We start from the raw sequence: 24,327 nt of genomic DNA, 5'->3' as shown, positions 1-24,327 counted from the left end.
GCCTGTAACAGTTTCATTTTGCTGTCCAGTATATCACCCAGCTTCTAACCATCCCCCCTAGATTTGACTGGTCAAGTTCCTCATCTGCTGGTTGGTGGCTTGGTCCTGTGTCACCTTACTTTTCAGCAGGGCAGGCTGTCTTTGATTGTGTTTTGACCAGCAGCCTGTGTGTTCCTCACATGTGCACGAGTGCATGATCAGCTGAATTTTTGGGGTCCAGTCCTATCATGATCCAGTTGTACTTGATGCAATCCTAACGCTCAATTTTAAGCAAACCCATTCCAGTTTGATGACCTGCTCTTAAGTTCATCTATGAACAGTTGTGCTATTTGGTTTAACTAATAACTCAACTTATTTAATGGCCCCTTTTGTGTTGAAGTATATAATTTGACAACTGTGTGGCCTTTCTTCATAGATAATCCTCTTCAGTAAATCCAAAAAGGAAGATCTTGAACATTTGCAGTGGTTTGATTTGTTATGTGAACGCATGTTATGAATTATGTGAGTTTTCTGCCAAAGAAGTTTCACAGTATCCCAAGATAGCACCCATATCTTGCTGATTTGAAACCATTTCATCAAGGTGAGCATCCACTTCTCTTGAAGAGCTACAAACCTTTCTACAATTGTCCAGATCTTAGAGAAAGTGTATTCAAGCACTGATACTGTGCTAAATTTAATGGGTTTGATGAGAGATCAGCTTGATGGAAAACTGCAAACAAGATGAATGGGGCGAGAGTATCTGCCAACAGAGGAGCATACACTGGCTATATATGTCTAACTCCAAGCTGAAGCCTCCACTGAAGTAGAGAGTATCTGTGACAGAGATAATTAGCACACCTAGTCACGACCACATCCCAAGAGCTAGCATCCCATACCACCAACCCACACTGCCCAATGTATTGACATGTCAGCCTATGTACCAAGAGTCCAAGAGTGGTGATCACACAACGAAGTGCACAATGGAGCCGTGAGTCCTATAAATAGGACTCAATTGCCCTAACCTTGAAGTGCCCTTAGTGCATTCGCACTAGGTCACTTTGTGACCACTATGTCCAATGCTACTAGCACCCATCCAAATGTCCAAGTATGTAACACAAGGGATATAGTGGAAGGCAATCTTCTTCTAGAGCATGATGTAAAACTTCAAGAAGTGAAGTGGCTTCTATTGGGCATGGAGACTTTGATGGACTCCAAAAGCCTTTGCATGAGGTAAATGACATAATTATCTTCAAAGATGGTCTTGCCAGCTCTCTTGAGTGGATCTTATATCTCAACAAGTTCTGAACTTGTTCAAAAACGTTGGCCCATCCAACTTCAAATTCATTAATTGTTCCTCTAAATTTTCCCCAAGGCATCCCACCCCAAAGTAGCCAGGGCATTGGACAAAGGGTGCACATCGGCTACCCAATGGCCTACCAAGACTATAGAGGCGATAGTTATCTTACCAAGGGAGTCCAAGTGGTCACCCCAGAAAGGACAGGGCATTGGACAAGGGGTGCTCATCAGCTGCCCACCAATGGCCTACCAAGTCTTGCAAAGGCGGATGGAACCACATCGAACTTTTTTTCTTTTGAATGAGAATAGAGATGGTTTATGGCCTTTCAAGTAACTGTGCCCTGTGGGGAGAATGAAAAGGGATGGTTAGCTCCAACACATCACATAATAAATAAGCTATCCCAACCACTCATGGATGTCGATGACGAGGGAAAGGGGTGAGGAAGTATGGTGGTAATAAAGAACCACTGATGGAGACGCCTCAAGATCCACCCAAGGGTGCTCTGCACAATGAGATGCATAGAGTAGTATACTACATGGTGAGAATGTACATGCAATAGGTGCCACATGGACAGTGTCCCTCGTGAGGAAATTGTTCACATGCCCAAGCGCCCTTGTACAAAGATGATGATGATCATGCAATGAGAAGGGGTCAAGTACAACAGGGGGAAACACCAATGTCAAAGACAAGTGTCGAATCCTATAGAATACCAAGAAAGGTAGGAAGCCCCTCTCAACCTTGGATGTCAATGCCAAAGGAGGAAGAAGAGCCTGACATTGGTCTTCATGTGGTGTCGGGAACCATGACGATGGATAAAGATAAGAATGAAGATAAAGCATCTCAACTGGAAGAGCATTGTATAAGTCACCAGAATGATAGATGTAGAAGAGCAAATCTCCTCCGAAAATGAAACCACGAAAGGAAGTGCGCATCCCATATCTCCAACCTAGGAAGGACCAAGGCAAACTTGCATGTTAGCCCTACACTGAAATACAAAACCCTGCAAGAGAGATTAGAATCTACAAAACAAAGGTCAGTAGTAGTGAGATGCTCCAAAGCTAAAGGTGGGAATGGACTAACTAGGCATAGGCTTGGTGACCACATGAGTAGCCCATGGAGGATGGATAGGGACACATGGGGCAAAGGATGGAAATCCCTACGTAGGAGTTACCCATAGAGTATGTGATGGCACACCATAGGCAGAGGATGAAAATCTTTGCATCTAAGAGACTCAGAGAGGATGATGTGAGTGTCTGAGGGAATCCCAAGGTGAAAAGAAGTATTTACTTGTGGATATACAGTAGACACAGTGTTAAAGGGTGGCATTCCCCCTAACGATGTACCACGGTATTGTTAGAGATCATAGCCTGCACAGTCGGACCAGCAGGGCAGCCGCACAGTCGGACTGTGCAGTCGGACTGCCACGTGGCAGTCCGACTGTCTGCAGCCCAGTCGGCTGCATTTAATGCAGCCGACTTATTTCCAGGCTGCGCCCTATTTCTGGCGCCCCATTTCGTGGCAGATTTCGACTATTTATAGTCGACACTTTCAGCAGTCTGTACACACACTTCTCTGACGCAGATTACAGACCGGTGATGCGCAGTCTCTGTCTCTGTTCACAGATTTCAGACAGCAGACAGTGCAGACTGCAGCAGACTTCGAGGTGGACAGCAGGTTGCATCGTCGAGGTGGAGACACGCAGTCCAGCGCACTGCGCCATTGTATATCTTTGTATTCAGCATTCTTTATACAGCAGATCTTCATCGTCCACTGTCTCTTTCTCTCCCTTCTCTCTCTGCGTTCTCTCTCTCTCAGTCCTACGCTTCCGCACCGCTGCACTCTGACAGGTATAAAGTGGTAGTGAAGTCAAGGTAGGTAGAATATAGTGTAGAGAAAGAAAAAATGCTAGGAGCAGAGATGGAGGATCCAACTCCTGGTGTACTAGAGATGGAAGTGAAGTGCAGTCCAAGGTCTTGGAATGAAGAAGAGAGGAAATCAAGGTGTGGATAAGAAGTCGGTGGAATGGGAGGGGTTCAAGAAAAGTGGGTTATATGCTCAATGAAACAGACAATATAGATATACCTAATGAAGGATGTCTGCTTTGAGAGCCCTCTCTATTGAAGTTTATATACTAAAAATCATTCAGATCCTACAATACCAAAAGGAAAAACAAAAAAGGGTTTTGATTCATACGACTCGAAGGGGTTGTACAAACCTAACACAATCTCACCAAAGCCGTCCAGATGGAGTAGCAAAGCTAGTAGAAGGGGTGTAAGCTCGACTATACGTGATGTGCAAGTACTCTTCAAATTCATCCTTTGTCATGAGACTGAAATCTGGAACACGAGAAGAAAAAAAAGGCGCAAGTGAAAGTGGGGTATCGTCTTCCTCTCCAAGTCCATAATGCGTTCTCAGGGCCTCCAATGATAGAGAAGCTTGATAAGACATCATGGGATCCCAAGAAGAAGGTGTTTGAGAGATTATGAATCAATTACGCATCATTCGTGTACCTCGCACAAAACCAAGCCTCCACAAAATCTGCAGATACTCTTTACAAGAGCATCAACTCTAATACCATGTGAAGATATGCTAGGGTTTGCACTGAGGAAACACAAAAAGTACGACCACAACTGAAACACAAAGACTTGAATGGTGACATGCAAAACTCAAATCCTAAACACAAAAGGAAAAACTCAAAACACAAAAACACAAACACAAACACAGAAAGAAGAGAACTCTGAAGTAAATGAATCAATGCAGTGAATGAATGAGTGTACAAAATGTTGAAGGGCAGAGCAGTGAGTATCAGAGTGTGACATCCATCGGAGATAGATCCCGAGGGCTGTAACCATCAATTGGAGATGTTGGATAGTGGGAAGGAGCAAAACGCTGATCATCAAGGCAATAGGCAACCAGGCAATTGCAAGAGGTGTCTGATGGCCAAGGGAGCAACAGACCTGCAAAACGCAGCAGCTGCTGGAGTGTTCAATGATGTGTCAGGGCGTGCACTGCAAAACACAGCCTGTTTGATGCCGATGGACAGCACAGCAGCCTCCCTGATCGACAAATGCAGTAGTTTGGAGGGGCTGAATGATGTCGCCAACAACTCAAGTGATGGGCGGAAGTAGTGGACAAGTCGCTAGGGGAGGATAATGACGTGGCAGCAGTTTGGAGGGGCTGGACAGCCATGGGAAGAAGGTTATGGCTGAATTCTATACGTGAATAGGAGAAACCTATACAGAAGGATAGGACTGAATGGTGGGCAGCCTGTCTATTTGTAGACATGAAAGGATCCTCCCAAATTAGAGTTTTAATGTGGGACATAGAAACTCTCTAGAACCACTACCCATTTAATGAAACATTTGGTAATTTACTATTTAGGGGCTACTTTAAAGAGCTAATCAATGGGTAATGAATTTTTTGCTCAACATAGCCACCATTGCACATGGCTATCAGTAGGTCTTTGCCAATGAAACTCGTGGCAAGGTGAAGAAGTGGTCCTAAGTGGAGGTGCATCCTCCCCTTGGAAGAAGACCACAAAATTCAGGGAAAGGAGAAAGACTTAGATCATTAATTATTTGAACCACAAAACTTCTAAGGGGAATCACACAAGGATGTGAAACTTCTTGATCTTTGCTAGAGAATTGAAGCCAGATGAGACAGAAAAGAATCTTGAACACACAGAAAAAAAAAAGATGACTACAAGGATGTTTTCTCAACTATCGATTCAATATAGAGGAGCTAAAGGAGCTAAAACTCTCTAAAACTGCAACTTGACGATCTCTTGAAAAAGGAATTACTCAAACCAACTATCTCTCCTTGGGCTGCTCCTATGTTGTTTCAGAAGAAAAAGGAACCATAAAGAGCAAATATTCCCTTCCATACATTGATAACTAATTGTGTTAGTTGAGTGTTACAAGGGTATTCTCAAAAATTAACTTAACAATCTCTGTTTAAAGTCTAAGGATACTTCGAAGACTACTTTTCGAACTAGGTATGGACGTTACAAATTTACTGTCCTAGCCTTTGGGTTAACCAATGCACCAACCACTTTTAGGTTTTTAATAAATAGCATCTTTCATTCATATCTTGATAAATTCATCCTTGTATTCTTGAACGATATCTTTGTATATTCTAAAGATTATTTAGAACATGATGTACATCTAAGAAAAACTCTTCAGACTTTGAGAGAGCATAAACTCTATGCTCAACGGAGTAAATGTTTCTTTGCAAAGGATAAAATTGTTTATCTAAGAAGAGTTATATCCAAGGATGGAATTCATATAGACCTTAAGAAAGTAAAGGCTATTGTTGAATGGCTTGTACCTAAGTGTGTGAAAGATGTGAGAAGCTTCTTAGGGTTGGCTCAGTATGAGAGAACCAATATTCAAACTTCTCTAAAGTAGTAAGTCCATTGACTGAACTAACTAAGAAAACCAAGGCTTTTTTCTAGACAGATATATGTGAGAAATATTAGCAAAGTATATTATCTCATGTGTGAGTCTGAGCATGTATTGTGGGCTAGGCACATTATGTAGATATTTTAGGCATTTTTATTGTGTAGCATTTATTGCTGCCAGTCGGCCAGCATTGACCTGACATATTTTATGGCATTATTCATGCCTATATATTCTGGGCTCCTCCTCAATCGGTCAATTCGCCACCTAGAGGTCCCATGGAGAGAGGAGTCGGTGCCAGTGCCCACACAGCCAATGACTCACTGTTGTATGCGACTATCTCGTGTTGGATATATGGATTCCATTTCCCGAGCATAACATATCTTTTCTTTAAAAGTAAATTATGACTAAATGGAGCGGCATTTGGTCAAAGGCTATCTCATTGAGTTTGAAGAGGGCATTGACAGAAACATTTTGTGCTCTCATAGGCTTGGTCAAATTCCTCACCATTTTGAAGATATGTCTCTAAAAACGAAAAATAGATTTTTCAACACTTTTTTTTAAATATCAAAAATGCATTATCATGCTACTTTCACCTTTCTTTTGAAATTTTTTGCAAGTTTTCCATAGACATGCCAATTTCGGATGATTGCATCCATTATTTTCTTGGAAAAAGCTTCTTTCTAGATGCATGAAGTCATTTAGAGAGCAATTGATCGAGACATGCCATCTTCTTCATCTGTGAAATCCGAGATTGAGATTGTGAATCGGAATGAGATTGTGAGTGAGATTGAGAGCAAGATTGTGATTGCAATTCAGATCCTTTATATACATGAATATAGCTCAGGGGTGGTCGAATGGATCGAAACTCCTCATCGGAGTACATGTTTTAAATGGATTGTTGATTGCTTCTCCTTGTAACTCTATCAAATATAATATGGATTTCTTCTTCTCTTCTCTTTGTGACCAGTCTTGTTATACTAGGATACATAGATATGCTCACTTGGGGTGAGTATATGCATTTGGCAGTGCAATTGAGGATGATTGCAAGGATTTCAAGGGGAAGGGCTCTCATGAGGACATGTATTTTTGAAACCTCACTTAACATGTGGATTAATTTTTAATCACATGATTAAGTAAATGTTGCACATGTGAGGTGCAACTGGGGTTAGAGTAAATTTACGAGGCCGAGACTCCAAAAAATCACGGGATGTCAAAGGAAAAAGTTGCTATAATGCCGCACATGTACTTGGTGGTATTTGCTACTAGTTGTTGGCCTAGGTCATTCCTCTGGCCATAAGTGTCAGTTGGTGACACTAGAGAAGTGGTGTTTAATAATACCTAACACCAATCTGATGGTCAAAGATGGCACAAAGACACTCGGGAATGGAAGTTGCCTGGTCAATTTAATTATTGGCCAATCAGTTTATTTTTCAAAGCACAGAAATAATTATTATATTAATTTTTAATATTTAAAGACTGAAAAATGATATTTAATTATGGCTAATGCTGGGAAAACCATTTGGGAAGGTTGCCACTTGTCAAAAATGCCCATGCAAGACTAAAAAACGTCTTTAGAGGCTAGAGAGAGGCATTTTTAGTGTATTCAGCCTACAAGAGAGAGGGAGGAGAGGCTGCCGGTCTGATTTGTAACCATTGGAGGATCTTCTGAGGCAGCCACGGACAGGAGAAAACCAATCAACAACAGGTGACATCATCTACAAGCTGTTGAGACAGGGCAACAGCAATAAATGACTGATTTTCTTCATTTCTTTGCATCTACAAGCTGTTGAGACAAGGCAGTAGAAATAAATAACAAATTTTCTTTAGTTCTTCGCGAAGAAACTCTGAACTTTCTCTCTCTACATCTTTCTCTCTTATCTCCCAGCCATTTCACAGCCATGCTCTGAAGATCTCAGCATTTGGACCCTTGGAGGCTGAGAAATTGCAAACTTCTCTGCTGTAAACCCTAATTTAGGGCAAAATTTAGGGTTTAGCAACAGCATCGAAAAGCGTGCCAAAAATTGGAAGCTCCAAGATTTGGATTAAACTGGGCTGAAGGTGAATTTCAACTAAATTCACATGGAGGACTAGCCAACCATTGAATTTGGGGCATTTCCATCGTCTATGAAGTGGGTAAAGGCCAATTAAGTACCCGAATCAAGGGGCAAATCAGATTGAAGACTTGCTAGTCACTTTGGACAACAAGGGGAGTTTGGATTGCGAAGAGGATCGGGAGAATCTCATTGTAAATCAACTTTTTCTTCAATAAAGCTAAAGAAATAACGAAAGGGGCGTCAATTTTTGGGCCAATTGGGTGTGTATTGTCCAAGATCAGTAGGTAAATTTGTATTTTCAGATTTGCATTTATTGTTTGCTACTGTAATTAAGTTGTAATCAGGGATTTACCACCCTATCCGAGGAGGAAGGCTGGTTACAGTATTAGTAGTCATGTGTGTTATGCATAATCATCTCTTGTCTGTGAGCCTCAACCTGAGTTAAACGAGAATATTAAGAGCTTTGACACTTAGTCTGTCATGCGTTTTGATAGAGGAGGTGTCTCTTTCTAGAGCATGCATTTCTTTTCCAATCAATTTTTAGGAGTGTTCACATTGGCTAGTTATTTTCACTTGCAAATTCAGTTGTCCACACGGTTGGAAAACACAGTGGCAACTCGACACGCTGTCAGGGCTAACAATCAAAGATAGTCAAGTAGACAATTATCAACAACCAAATGTCAACTGAGAACAGCAAAACGCAGGTGCTAGCTAGTTGTGGATCCAAGGTGGATACTGACACCAATTGGTAACAGTAACGCACAGCAGAATATCTCCTCTAAAAGGCTGGTTGGCAGCTAGAAATAGGGCACCTCGCTATAGAGGGTAGGTGGCAACAATCAATGAAGAGTAGGAAACCACTGGAAGGTGAAGACTAACTAGGGGGTTCTAGGATTGAATGATCGGGGTAAGTGATTGAGCATACCATCTATTTATAGATGAGGAACCAACTAAACTGTGGGAGTTTGCTTATGGGACATAGAAACTCTTTGTAGCATTAAAGTTTCAATTTTGGGGCTATTTAAATGAGCTAAATAACGTTTGATATGAAATGTGCTTAACGAGGGAGACTACCACACTCTCTTGATTGTCCTTAGCCCGTATCATTGTACTACTTGGGCCTTGATATATGGATTCCATTTCCTAAATGAAGGAGATGGCTCATTAGCACAAGAAGAGGGTTTGTGTGTTGAAGCAGCGAGGAGGGTGATGTAGTGTGAGGGAGAGGGATTCCCGACACAACAAGATCAAAATGTTAGCAATCATATTTGTCATGCTTTGTCATCTCTAGCAAGTGACAACATTCACATCTGCGTTTTGGTGTTTCTGCATCCTTCGTGTTTGAAACACAACTTTTTGTGAGTGTTTGAAACAACTTTTTGTGAGTGTTTGAAACAACTTTTGGTGAGTGTTTGAAACAACTTTTTGTGAGTGTTTGAAGGTATATACAAAGATGTCTTATCAATTTGCTAACTCAAAGGATGAGGTCTCTATCCCTTCCTCTGAAAGATGGAGAGATTTTCGTGCTAGTTCACGCGATGAACGAAGGTCACCTAGCCCGTTTGTTCGGAAACCTTCTCTCCATTCTCTCCATGTTTCACTGAAGGCCCCTTCTGCTGGCCTTCATATGCCTTCCATGGCACCCTCTATACACGTGCCCGTACTCCCTTCTTTCCCCAAAGAGGATTGGCTTGATGGTTCAAACTACTCCCTCTAGTCGTGTAAGGTGGAGTGTATCCTTGATACCTTCGCTCTTTGGGAGTTTGTTACCCACCCTATTCCCCATCCAATGGAGGATCCCACAATTGGAACATCGATGGATCATGCAGCCTTATGGGATTGGCTCAACTCTAGAGCTCGATCTTTCCTCTTTATGAGCTTACAAGATTCTGTCGTAGTACATGTGCATAAGTTGTGAAAAGCAACAAAAGTGTGGACAAAGCTTGCTTCTTTGTACCATCAGAGGACATTTGCCCACCGGATTACTCTCGAGAAGAAATTATGGATGCTCGTTGTTGATGCTTCTCCTTCCATGCAGAATCATATCAACAGGTTGAAGGACATGAGGAATGAGCTCGCGTCCCTTGGCAGGATGATCTATTTAGAGGATATGGCTATGATTCTTTTGACTCGGCTGCCATCTCCCCAATTTCATATCTTGTACACCAGTCTTCTTACATTGAGGACCCGTGAGAAGCTTCTATGGGAGGAGCTTGCTCCACTGGTTTTGGAGCATGACGAGCGCGTCAAAGAGGTAGCCTGTGGATCCACCTCCACCAAAGCTTTTATTGCAAGTTTAGGAGGGGGAAAGAAGAAGAAAGGAAAGTCAAAGGCTAAAAGACAAGAGAGTTCTTCAGGCTGCTCTGACTGCAACTCGAGGAAGCCTACATGCCCATATTGTGGGAAAGGGACACGTCCACAGGAGAAATGTTGGAAAAAGTACCCTTGTTGGGATAAAGGCCCGTTTGACCTCCATGTATAGTACACGCGTAGTATTTAGCTGTACAAGTGAATGTACCCTTACGTGCCCTAAGTATAAATACATTTTATTCTTTGTGTACCAACACATTTGTTGGTACACTCAAATCTAATCGTACTTTCACTCTCCCTCTCTAACTCTCTCCAGCCGTCACTCCCACTCCTCCAACTGTTGCATCCAATTGAGGTTCAACACAACTGGTATATCAAAGCTTAAGGCTTCACACGCTTCCCGAGACCACCAACAGGAGACGAGTAGTGGGCAGCAATCAAGCGATACTCAAGTCGAAGTCGACGGGCTCACTACGGGAGTCACAGGCAGGTGACACTGCAGCGTGTGCAGGCGACTTGTTGCGTGGTGACAAACAGGAGTCCGGGCGCACAGCAAGCGACCAACGGGTCAAGCAGCAGCAATCGGGGGACCATGTGGCAGGTCCAACGTGACGGCAGGGACGACAGGGGACCATACGACACAACACACAGCTGACGGGCGCGGCAGCCGATGGACACCACGTGGCAGAACAAGCGCCACCAGTCCTCTCATGCGATCCACTTGACGGGTCAATGGACCCTTACATTCCGTTTTTTTTAATCAAAAAACTTTTTTCTTCAAAATCTCCTTTGAAATTCCTTCCTTTAACTGAGGTTCGCGCACTGGAGGCACAGATCTTAGATTTGTGCAAATTCGAGTCCGAAATTTTTGGGGCTTTTCCCGGATTTGATCTCGTCCATGCATGGCAGTGACATTCAGGTCAGAATTGCAGACATTGCGTGTGGTGACCTCAATTAAATTGGAAATTTTGCCAAATTTGTTAGAGTTTTGCTCTTTTGAGTAAAATTTCTTGACATTGGATCCCAGAAAATTGGGGCTTTTCATGTATTGATAAAATTTTGCTCAGCTGGGTCAAATTGACAGACATTTATGCACTTTTGGACCTGAAATTCTGGGGGTTTGTGCAGAATTTGGTGAATTTCTGCATTTTTTTCCCGTGTGGTGGCTGGTTCGTGTACAAACAACAGAGATTTATTTCTGGTTGAGAAAGAACAGCAGTGTGTTTGCTGTGTTCAGCTTGTGCTTTTGCATGTCAAGGGCATTTACTCGTGTTCGTGATAAAATGGCTGCAACTTCTTCCAGTTCAAACATCAAGAGTTTGATGGAAATCAAACGGTTTGATGGTCATGGCTTTGACCTTTGGAAAGACCATATGCAGGGCATATTGTTCCTAAAGGATTGTGAGGATGCTTTGCAGGAAGATAAACCTGCACTAATGTCTGATGCAGATTGGGCCAAAGTCAACAAAAAGGTTGTGGCTTACATTTAGATGGATGTCACTGATGACATCTTAACATACATCAAGGGTTTAGATACAGGTTATACAATATGGGAGAAGCTTAAAACTACCTATGAGATCACCACACTTATTAATCAGGTGCATTTAATGCGCAAGTTGGTGAATATGCGATTGATGAGTCAAAGTCTACAGCTGAGCACTTAGTGCATTTACAGGGATTTTAAATCAGCTCAAAGATGCAAATTTGGACTTTGATGATAAGTTGAGGGCGATCTTTTTTATCATGACACTGCCTAGAGACCTTGGTGGTTTCTCTCAGTAATAACCCCAATCTCTCATATGATGGGGTGAGGGGCTCAATCTTAAATGAAGAAATTAGAAATATGTCTAGTGGAGAAGGCAGCAACTCAGCTTATAATGTAAGAGGCAGGGCTGAAAAGAAAAATGCAAATGCAGGACAGAGAAACAGGAGCAAGAGCAAAGGAAAGGAAATTGTGACATTACTTGCTATCACTGTGGTCGAAAGGGCCACAAGAAACCTAATTGCAGGTATTACAAGAAGGAACAAGAGAGAAAGAAGAATGCAAGAGACAAAAAGGAGGAGGAGGATAAGACAGATGCATCTGAGGCAGCCAAAGTTAAGGAAAAGGCCAATGTGGCCTCTAGTATGGTCATAGAGAAGCTTTCGGATACAGAGGCTGATGTATTATGTGCAATTGATTATAATGCCCTTGTATGTGTCACATGCAGGATATGCAAGTTACCAAGGCTGATGTGATTGATGCACTTTTGTCAGTGGATGATCATGTCACTCAGACTTGGATTGTAGACTCTGGTGCCTCTTTCCATGTAACTCCTTGCTTGGAGTGTTTTGCTATGTTCAATGCAAGCAGTTATGGTAAGGTGTATCTTGGAAATAGCCATGCTTGCAGCATTGATGGGATTGGCACTATACACTTGTCTTTAGACAATGTGCAAGAGCTTGTGTTGAAAGATGTCAGATATGTGCCTGGCATTAAAAAGAGTTTACTATCTATTGGTCAACTTGACTTGTATGGTTACACTACACTGTTTGGTGGTGGATTGTGGAAAGTAAAAAAGGGTTCCATGCCGATTGCAAAAGGAACCAAGAAGGGCACTTTGTATTGTTTGCACTGTAAAGCTTTGAATGGCAAGTTTCTTGCAGTTGCTGAAATTGGTAGTCACTTGGAGTTATGGCATAAGAGATTAGGCCAGATGAGCCAGAAAGAACTTGATGTCCTTACCTCTTTGAAGAGGGCTGATGGAAAAGGCTCTAAACTTGACTTTTGTACTGAGTATCAATTTGGAAAGCAAATAAAAATTTTCTTTTACTCTGGTGTCTCTCGTAAGTCCAATGTCTTGGACTTAGTGCATTCGGATGTATGTAGTATGCCCGTGAAATCATTGGGTGGTGCTGCATATTTTGTCTCCTTTATTAATGACTGTTCCAAAAAGATTTGGGTATACTTGTTGAAAAATAAAAGTGAAGTATTTGCTGTCTTTAAAACTTTTCACGCATTTGTGACCACTCAGACAGGTAGAAAGCTGAAATGCTTCAGAACTGATAATAGGGGTGAATTCACATCTACTGAATTCAAGTCCTTTTGTGACTTGCATGGAATTAAGAGGGAGCTTATAGCTCCTTACAACCCTTCTTCAAATGGGGTGGCTGAAAGATACAATAGGACTTTATGTGAAAGAGTGCGGTGCATGCTGTCCACTGCTAATCTCCCTTGTGAATTTTAGGGAGAGGCACTGAAAACCACGGTTCACATTTGCAACCGCTCTCCAAACAGGTCCTTAAATAATGGCATCCCTGAGGAGGTTTGGTCTGGCAAATCGGCCTCATATGACCATTTACGCATATTTGGCAGTGATGCTTTTGTGCATGTTCGAGATGAGCTGAGGAACAAACTTGACCCAAAATCCACCAAAGGCATCTTCATGGGCTATGGCAATGAGGGTGAATTTGGCTACAAAGTGTGGTTACCTCAATCCAAGAAAATTATTTGCAACCGTAATGTTGTGTTTAATGAGGCAAAATTGCTGAAAGGTACTTTAGCCTCAAATGAAGATATGAAAAATGTCAAATTTCAGAGTTTGCAGCCACCTATTACTTCAGAAAATGAGTCTCCTGGTGCTGTACCACAGACTAAAACTGATGATCAGCCGGTTATTTTTGAGCCAGATGATGATGGACAGCAAATAGAAGCACAAGTAGGGCATGGACAACAAGATAGACTTGCTGATTATGAAAATGCAAGTGCTGGTAATGAAAATGAAGGTGCTGTACAACAAGAACAGCATTCTGAAAATAGCTTACAGCAGCCAATAAATGTTGAAAATAACATACCTCCAGATGTAGACCCAATTCCTGAAAATGTTGATCATTGGGTACGCAGGTCTACACGCATAAGAAGGCAACCACATAGGTTTGACCCCTCCTTGCATTATGTGATGCTTACAGATAAGGGTGAGCCTCTTATATACAAAGAGGCCAAGTCATGCGAATTCAGAAATAAGTGGGAGCTAGCTATGCAAGAAGAGATTAAATCTCTATATGCAAATGATACTTGGGATCTTGCGTCGTTGCCCAAAGGAAGAAAGCCTCTTCCAAACAAATGGGTGTACAAAGTAAAGACAGTTGATGGGAAACCCAAGTACAAGGCAAGACTGGTTGCCAAAGGGTATGCACAGAAGGAAGGGATTGACTTCCAAAAGGTCCTCTCACCTATTGTGAAAATGACCACTCTACGTGTGCTTTTTGCTCTCACTGTTGTATTGGACTTAGAGCTATACCAAATGGATGTAAAAACAGCTTTCTTGCATAGTGACATTGATGAGGAAATTTACATGAAACAGTCCGAGGGCTTTGTAGTTCCTGGAAAAGATCAGATGGTGTGTAAGCTAAAACGCAGCCTGTATGGGCTGAAGCAAGCACCACGGAAGTGGTACAAAAAGTTTGACACTTTTATGCTATATCATGGGTTTACACGCAGCCATGCAGATCATTGCTTGTACATGAAAAAGGATACAGATGGCAGCCCCAACATACTTGTTTTGTATGTGGATGATATGTTGCTAGCTGGGAAAAGAAAGACTAGCTTGGATGCTCTCAAAAATCAGCTGAAATCAGCCTTCTCCATGAAAGATTTGGGGAATGCAGAGCATATTTTGGGCATGAGGATTCACAAAGATAGAATGCAGAAATTGTTGTTTTTATCTCAAGAAAAGTACATTGAAAAGGTACTGGACAGATTTAACATGGCTGAAGCTATGCCTTTTGGGATACCCTTACCTCCTTATCTTAAGCTTAGTAAAGCCAACAGCCCAAATGATGACATGGAAGCAAATGCTATGAAGGGAGTCCCTTATGCATCAGCTTGTGGCTCTCTGATGTACGCTATGGTTGCTACTCGTCCAGACATTGCTCATGTAGTGGGAGTTGTTAGCTAGTTTAAGTCAAATCCTAGCAAAACACATTGGGAGGCTGTCAAGTGTATTCTTCAATACCTAAAGGGTACACAAAGAAAGTGTATTTGCTATGGGCAGGGTGCACTTAGTTTGCAGGGTTATTGTGATGCAGACATGGCATGTGACTTGGACACTCATAGGTCCACCAGCGAGTATGTCTTTACAATTGCTGGTGGGGCTGTTTCTTGGTGTTCCAAGTTGCAGAACATCGTTGCATTGAGTACCACTATAGCTGAATACATATCACCTACTGAAGCTTCTAAGGAAGCTATATGGTTAAGCGAACTTGCAGAGGATCTCGGCATATCTATGGGTACTGTAGTTTTGGGATGTGATAGCCAGAGTACTGTATATCTGACTAAGAATGCCATGTATCATTCAAGCACAAAACATATAGATGTGCAATATCACTTCATCAAACAGATTCTGGAAGATGGTCTAATCACATTGACCAAGATCAAAACACAGAACAACCTTGTAGATGTTCTCACTAAAAGTCTAAGCAAAGCTCAGCATGAGCATTGCATACAACTAGTGGGAGTTGGTAAGGGGTTCACTTTGGACCTTTAAGTGGGAGGTTGTTGGGTTAAAGGCCCGTATGACCTCCGTGTATAGTACACACACATTATTTAGCTGTACATGTGAATGCAGCAAAACTGACCAACCTCCATTAATGCAGGTTGGACTGAAAAATCAGCCACCTAGCCAAAAACAGGGCTGCCCAGCACTGGCCCCTAATGATCAATGTGTCCACTACCATATGGCTGTAGACCCTGCCCAGAATAAGGAAAAGCCAGCTGCTCAATGTTGCTGTCATCAATGCCATGCACATGGGCTGAGCAAATGCCACTGATAGGAAGGACCTCCACCTAAAATGTCTTGAGGTGAGAGAGAGACCGCAAAACAAAGATTGTGTCAAAGCTCCTAATGTCCTCATCTAACTCAAACTAAGGCTCACAGCTAGGAGATGATCATGCAAAACAAGCATGTCTGCTAACAAAGAGGGGGTCTTAACATCATGATCATCTCCTAGTTGTGAGCCCTACATTGACACTAGGAGGTCTATCCAATCTTAGTCACTTTGGCCAATTTGGTCTTGTTTGGTCCATTTTTGTCAACGTCTCTATTTTGGGCCCACCCATATTTTGGGCCTAGGATGTTTTTCTGGAATTTGTTGCCTATTTATATGCTGCATTGTCTGTTGGTCAACATGCATTCAGACATCAGAATTCTTCTGTCTCATGCCTTCATTCTCCCAGCACCTTCCGTACTACTACAGGATGTAGCTTGTGCAAGGATATCCTTGTATCAGCCTTCTTTTGGATCAATCTGAATTCTTCATCACATTCATCTTGCTTTCAGTGTTCTTTGTCATTTGTTCACACTTTCTTCTTTTGTTGCCATTTTGACAAGCACAACATACACTTAAACATGCATGCATAATTCTCTCTTTGGTGTGGTTGGACACTTATCTATCCGAAGAGTTCCTATCCTCGACCTATGGACTAACCGTTGTTCTATACTTCTTTGCATTTACTTAAAAAGCATATTTGGTACTCTAGAACTTCGTGTATACCCAAGTACTCTCATAATTGGTGAAAGTGACAGAGTCCTTTCAAATTTTCAAGGAGTTCAGATGTCTTAAGAAGCACTAAGGTCCACATAGATGGACAATGCATGAGTACCTCATGTGCAAAGGTTGAAACCACCATCTTGCACAAATCTGCATAGATATTAGAAAGCAAGTCTCAGCCATAGGTTCTAATGCCATATGCAGTGGTTGATGCCTCTATGAAAGTGGAAGTACGATTGTCCCCATTTTGTAGGATCTACAAGGATGTTACCATGGTTCCCCACATTTGCTGACATATGGGACACAGATACATGGGTGTGATGGAAAAAAGGAGATCTAAAACATTATCCTTTTATGAAGTAAAACATTTACCAAGCTCTATAAAGTCTGATACTACTTATGGTTGTGTATGCGTTGCCTTCAGCCTTCAAACACCATCGATTAAGAATCAATAGCTATTGCAACCCACTTCAAAATCTATAGTGCAACTCTCAACACAACTTGTCCCGAGTCCATGGTAGACAAAACACCCACATTTGAAGTACATTCAATGATGCTGTGAACAAAATTTCAATTCATTATAAAATGCTTCAATTAGTATGGCAACCAGTGACCAATTATACAACATCATCCTTCCTCGTTCAGATTCAAAACTTGGCCAATTACGATCAAACACACAGACTTCTACATTTAGGTGATCATCTTGAATAGATTTTTGCCTTGAAAAACTACCACTCTTTATTGGCCTTTAATAGCTCAATCCGAGATAGAATTTAGAAACGTCCTAGAAAACCTTTTCCCCTGATTAGCGACGTTAACCTCAGACAATATGGTTGTTGAATTGCCACTGACACTCATAGAGCACACAGAAAATGAAGGTGAGCAGTGTACTTGTTGGCCGAAATAGTTGCGCCCATGCATTGGCGGAGGTCCAATGACGCGACTGACAACATGATCTCGTACGTCGAACGATTACTCGTTCGTCATCTGCCCAGTAGGTGGATCCCTTCTCTTTCGTTGTATCTAATTCGAATAATGAGGTGAGGTAGTCACGCGGGCCTGCCAAGGTTCGATTCTCACACACGAAGTGCTGAATGGTGAATGGTGGGATTTCGGCTTCCAGTTACTAAGGGTGGGTTCACACTTGCCCGGTGGACAAAAGGGTGAAAAATCCCCTTTTCCACCCATCTACAAGGATTTCCCAAGAGTTGTCCGTCATCTCTCGGCTTCCAGTTACTAAGGGTGGGTTCACACTTGCCCGGTGGACAAAAGGGTGAAAAATCCCCTTTTCCACCCATCTACAAGGATTTCCCAAGAGTTGTCCGTCATCTCATTCACATTAGTGGTGGACAAGGAAAGGAGCCAAAGAGAAGACATGGCATGAAGGAGAAGTATCCGTGCTGGGCAGGCCGGAAGAGAGGAGCAAAAACTTGGCCATGACGTGTCAAAAAAGGCCCCTAATTTTTTTGGCCTTCCACCATGTGTGTGAACATACAGTTTACCATGCTGAAATTTGATTGGCCATCTGTATTTGGGATGCCTGTTTGTCTGCTGGGTCTGAACCCACCCTAAAATACACTCCCGGAAATGGCATGCTTCGTTTTTTCTTTTGGCTAAAGATAAAAGTAGAGCCTAAGTTTAAATGCTTTGTAAAGTAAAGGAGGGGATGGATCTCATGCTAGGTTGCTTCTTTGCAGCTTGCGCCCAATGAAGTTTCATCACACCTCTCTCTCTCTCTCTCCACAAATAGACCCTATATCATAGTAACTGAAATGTCAAAAAATTTACTAAGTTTTAATGCAAATTACATTAGCTCTCTCTCTCTCTCTCTCTCTCTCTCTCTCTCTCTCATGGGAGTGTTGGGACCTTCCACCTTTGTAGTAGTGGGTGGGATGCTTACGATGCAAGTACTTTGTAAGACTTCTAAACCCAAACTTATTGGAGTGATCCTTCTTTTAATTCCAACTTATTATATGTATAAATAATATCTTTCACATTTGAATTTTTCAATTTGTTTTTAGGAGTATGCAATTGGTCAATTTGATTTTTTTCAATTTGTTTTCAAGAGTGTGCAATTGGTTGATCTAACCAATCAAGACATGTGCATGCTATCCCATGCTGTGTGTGTGAGAGCTCCTTGTTGATCTTTAGCATTCAAAAATGAAATGAACTCAATTGGAGTGAAGTAAACCATGATTAGGCTAGAGTAGAAACGGGGTAGCAAGCATCACACTCTCGTCTCTCTGCCCTACCTTGCCCTATGCTCTACCTCAGCAACACCTACCCCTGCACCTGCCCTACCTCACCTAGTGCGTAACATGCCCCTGCTCCATTTTTGGCAATGGCAATGCAACTCTAATTATCACATCTTAGCACTAATGGATCTTCATTCTATACTCCCATATGCCATAGGATCCTCCTTAACCATACTGCTTCACATGCAGCAAAGCAAGCTGCCTTGTACTCTGCTTCAGTAGAAGTCAATGCCTTAGTTGGTTGCTTCTTACTAATCCAAGAGAATATTTACGAACCTAAAGAGATACAATATCTAGAAACTGATTTCATGGAATCAATCACCTATCCAATCTAAGTCACAGTTCCCCATAAGAGCACATCCGGAATTGTATGTGATACCATAGTAAGAGTGCCCTTCAAGTATCTGAGTACCCGCATCCCAGTTTTCCAATGACTTTCTCGTGGTTTGTTTGAGAAGTTGCTCAAAACACCAACATCAAAACTAATATTTGGCCTGGTGTTACACAACAAGTAGATGAGGCTGCCAACCAACCTCCTGTACCTCCCAATGTCTACTAGTGTTGATGTATCCTCAATGAATAACTTCACATTGACCTCCATAGGTGTAGTTATCTCCTTACACTTGGTCATACCAAATACTTTAAAGATCTCCCATGCATACTTCTTTCCAAACTTCAATCCTTAAACAATAGTGCAACAAGCCTAAGTCTATCATTTCAAACTCAAAGCTCAAAGCCTTTCGAGTTTGATGGATCATATCTTTATAGTCATCATAGTAATAAGAAGGTCATCTACATATAGGACAATCACTACAAACTTTTCACCATACATGTAAATATACAAGTTAGCATCTGACATATCTTTTGAAATTCAAGCTTCAAGAGAATTTATCTATCTGTTGTTGGTACCATGCTCTAGGGGCTAGGGTCTTGTTTCAGCCCATACAATGCCTTCTTCAGCTTCTTACAAACTTTATTCTCAAAATGGGGGGCCTCAAACCCTAGTGGTTGAGCCATGTACACCTCCTCCTTAAGATCACCATTCAAGAACGTTGATTTAACATCCATTTGGTAAACTCGCCATTTCTTATGAGCAGCCATTGCAAGTACTGTGCGAATAGTGGTCATTCTAGCAATTGGAGCAAATGATTCTTGAAAATCAAATCCTTCAACCTGTGAAAATCCTTGTGTAACTAATTTAGCTTCGTACTTTTCTAAGCTGCCATTAGCCTTGTACTTTACCTTCTAGACCCACTTGGTGCCTATAACCTTCCTCTTTTTTTGCCAATCCACTAGCTCCTAAGTATCATTCTTCATTATGTTCTCATACTCATCTTACATAGCTACTCTCCATGCTGGATCAGCAAGTACTTCTTCCAAGCCATCGAGGCCACATTGATTTCTTCACTGGATGATAAAGTGGAAGAACTTATATTCTCCTTCTCCACTATATGTGGTTGCTTCTTGAACACCACATCATTGCTCGCTATGATATTCTTTGCCTCTTAGTCATATAATTTGTAAGCCTTTTTCTCATCACTATAACCCAAGAATATGTTAGCCTACCTGTGTTAGTCATATCAGTTTGTCATCTCCTAGTTGTAAGCTCTTATCGAGTCTGACGAAGACATAAGAGGTCTAGCAGTTTAGATGCATTTCCTTTATTTGTCGGCTTCCTATGTGCATTCCTAGGCCAGTTACTACCTTCCATAGTCTGCTATTTACACCTACCAGGCATTGTCATTGCTATCTGGGATTTTTCTAGGGTGTTTCCTATTTTTTCCATCATTTCTTTCTATGTGACCAGCATTTATGGCCTTTCTTGGATTAGTTTGGACAGTTTTTTGGTGGTCTTACTATTTATAGCTACATCCCCCACTAGGCAGACACATGTTGTAAATCAGAGTTGGAAGAATGAGAGAGTGTGCACAAGAGGGAGAGAGAGAGCTCAAGTACAAGAATAAGATCTTGCTTAGTCAATTGTTCAAGGTAAAACTTGTACACTCTCCTCATTAGTGAGTGTGTACTTTGGGCTGTTTATATAGCCTCTAGAGAAGTTAGGGTTAGGGTTTCCTCTTGCTGCCCTGTCCTCCAGTCCATTTACACCTAGCTACCCTTATCCTCTCTAGTATAAGGAGATTTCCCATGCTTATTTCTCAACAACCCCCCCCTCAATGCCAGGTGGCATTGGATAAAGCATGATAGGATGCCCCCCTTTAATCCACAATGAGATGCCTTTATAAATCAAGCTACAAAAGAAGGTTATAGGTAGAGAGTGTTACAAGACTCAAAAGAGTCGGTCATCTGTGGATTGGGAGGCAAAGTTGGCCTCCAATTCCTTGGGTACTTTTGGAACACTAGGACACTTATTACTGGCTTACAATATGCCCTTTTTTGTGACAGAAGAAGCACTTAGTAGAAGTTATATGGACTAACACTTGCTCACGGGAAGTAAATGTTGAAGTTCCTTCAGTATGGTTTCTCTTTTCTTCATCTAGGCATGACTGGAAGGTACTTGCCAAGGTTGGGTTTGGGATATTAGTTAGGGTAGTCACAAGGGTTGGAAAGACACAGACTTCAAAAGGATGGCAATGGCATCTTCATCATGAATGGGTGCTTGAACGGAGGCCAGCTGTGCCATAATCCCCTTCATATGTGAAATAAACTTGCTGAGATCTTCTCTATGTTTATACTACAAGCTAAAAAACTCAATCTTTAGAAAGATCACAGAGTTCTTCCCTGTAGCCCCATAGAGCCTTTCAAGCTCATCCCACTTCTCCTTGGCAATGGAGAGTTGGTCAATATGATGAATTAAAGATCCATCCAAATGAAGCATGATGATGGCCTGAGCCCTTTCATCATCTTCTATATCAAGAGGACTAGATGGGTCAACAACTTTGGTCCCTTTTATGAAGGGCCAGTAGCCCCGTTCCATCATCTTATATTTTACTAGGACTTGCCAAGGATGGAAATCTTTTCCATTGAACTTGCGAAATTGAGGTCTTACATCTGCGTAGGTCATGGTCATTATAGGAAGGTCTTACCTATTGCCTTGAGCAATGGCAATGTCTAGTCCTTTACAGGTGGCCAAGTACAAACCAAATAGCAAAACTGACAGCCTTACAAATTATAACCAACTTTTAAAGTTGTAGAGATGAAAAAGGTTGGAAATCATACATATGTAATATCTCAAGATATGATTTTGGAGGCCATGTTCTTCGAACAACCCTTGATTTAAGATTTACTATTTTCCTAGGTTTCAATGAGGTTGGACTTCAGGCTCCTCCTGATAATGTGGCTTATTAGAGGAGTTATTGGTGGAGTATGGCCTATCAATCAACTCTATGCTATGGGATGAATTAGAGGAAATTACAATAACACTCATGTCTCTGATTTACCAGCAGCAAACAATATGGAGCATCAGTTGAATGCATCAATAGTGCTAAGAAGCACTCTTATCAACATCCATTCTAGTACTCATAATGTAGGTTGATCTTTACAAGCTTAATATTGCCCATGGATTGAGAAGCATTCTACATTTAAGCTCCACATGGCAGAAAAAAATCTTGACAAGTGTTTTTTAGTGATTAAAATCACTGTTGATAATGCCCATGTTGAGAAAAGTTGAAAATGAGTGAGCTTTGAAGCTCCCTGACTATGGTTGCCAAAAACCCACAGTTAGGATTTGGCTCATAGCCACTAGCACATGAGGAATTTATTCAAACCCTCTTAGAGGGAGATGGCCCACTGGGGGGCCTTTGAAAGCCCTATGGTGGCTACCTTGATTGTGCCTTCTACAGGTCGTGTTTCAGCTTGAGTCAAGCCACCTACAAATCTGTGCTAGATTTCACGATTTGTGCAATGTTTCCCCCCACAACGCCTTATGTCGGCCTCTGATGTGCCATGCCAAGTCACCCTGAGCTGAGGAGAATATCTCTAGAATAAGTCAGGAGCTGAAATGCTCTCCTTTGCTCTCCCCAGGTCCTCCAACAGAGGTGGGTCAAGCTGGCTATGGTGGAAATGAGGGCAAATAAGAAGACAAGATTTCTTCTTGTGCACTTAGGTGTGTAGAAAGGCTGAGGAAAGCTGAGGGATCAGAGATGGCTCTGATACCATGTTTCAAATCAGAGTTGGAATCATGAGAGAGTGTGCACAAGAGGGAGAGAGAAAGCTCAAGTACAAGAATAAGATCTTGCTTAGTCAGTTGTTCAAGGTACAATTAGGGCACTCTCCTCATCAATGAGTGTGTACTTTGGGATGTTTATATAGCCTCTGAAGAAGTTATGGTTAGGGTTTCCCCTTGCTCCCCTATCCTCCAGTCCATTTACACCTAGCTACCCTTATCCTCTCCAGTATAAGGAGAGTTCCCATGCTTATTTCTCAACAACACACACACTCTTCAATTCTTCAGTCTTTCCTTTGTAGGTGCTTGTAGGTACACACTCTGACACTCCGACTCTCCATGCTTCATGCTACCATTTCATCAGCCTAATCTGGTGCCTCACTGATGCTTTGGGCTACATGTAAGGACTGATCAGTCCATCATTATTGTATCAACATTCTTCTTCAATCAATGCAGTATTCTTCCCTCATCTTCTGCCTCCTCTATGTGTGTGTGTGTGTGTGTGTGTGTGTGTGTGTGTGTTCCATTGCGTACTCTCACATGGCATCATCACCTAAATGAGAACATAATCTGGAGATTTCTTGCAAAAAAGCATAGTTTCATCGTGAAAGAGCAACCTAGATTTCCAAAATGCAAATTTTCAATCTACATTTACTACATTTATAGCTCAAATAGGTGGTCCATTGCCTATTTTCATCGCTAGGTAGTCGGATGATAGTCTCTAGGGACCAATCAACAACTTTTATGCATTAGATGGCATTAACTTTGCGTTTTTGACCAAAATGCAAATTTGTGTTTTTGTTTTTGTTGGTGTTCACTCCCTGCTCTGCATCATATTTTTGGCCGACAGTTTTTGTGTAGTCCCAGCCTCCTAGTGGTACGCAATAGTTGTTTTTTTTGTCAAATGCAACTTTTTGGTGATTACAGTTTCGAATATGTCTTAACAATCCACGAGCTTTGATGAGTCAGAGGAGGAGCTTCTTTCCAAAAACTCTTTTGAGTAGAGACGCAACTACTATCACAATTATAGTCTGCATGAGAAGTCCCCCATTCACACTCGTCCTCCTTCCATTCATCTTTCATAGAAGGCTCCATCCTCAATGAAGATGTCATCCTTGATACCTTTGGTACATGTGCCTCTCTTACCTTCACTACTCAAAGAAGACAAACTCGACGGTTCAAACTTTTCATTATGGTCGTGTAAGGTGGAGTGCATACTCGACACCTTCGATCTTTGGGTTGTTGTTTCAGATTCCATCCCCCTTCCTAAGGAGGATCCCACAGTAGATGGAACTTCTATGGACCATGCAGTCTTGTGGGATCTGCTCAACTCTCGAGCCCAATCCTTTCTCTTTATGAGTTTGCAGGATTCTGTCCTTGT

The 24,327-nt window shown here is 41.8% G+C and overlaps 1 protein-coding gene across 1 annotated transcript in view; it reads right to left on the bottom strand.

Annotated features, from left to right (window-relative positions):
* LOC148036737 (ycf20-like protein) overlaps nucleotides 1–17,644 on the bottom strand; it is an 18,648-nt gene extending 1,004 nt beyond the window's left edge. Inside the window, exon 1 of the mRNA XM_087677178.1 lies at nucleotides 17,460–17,644. Coding sequence (XP_087533304.1) covers nucleotides 17,460–17,521 — 62 coding nt within the window. The 5' untranslated portion in view covers nucleotides 17,522–17,644. The remainder of the gene's footprint in view (nucleotides 1–17,459) is intronic.
* Between the last annotated feature and the right edge of the window lie 6,683 nt (nucleotides 17,645–24,327).

Source organism: Lygodium microphyllum, chromosome 4 (assembly GCF_053477565.2).
Source record: "Lygodium microphyllum isolate KBCC chromosome 4, Lygodium_microphyllum_v1.1.10, whole genome shotgun sequence".
In the NCBI taxonomy this organism is placed as follows: Eukaryota; Viridiplantae; Streptophyta; class Polypodiopsida; order Schizaeales; family Lygodiaceae; genus Lygodium; species Lygodium microphyllum.
Note: the sequence above shows the minus strand (reverse complement) of the source record. Positions and strands in the feature narration are given on the sequence as shown.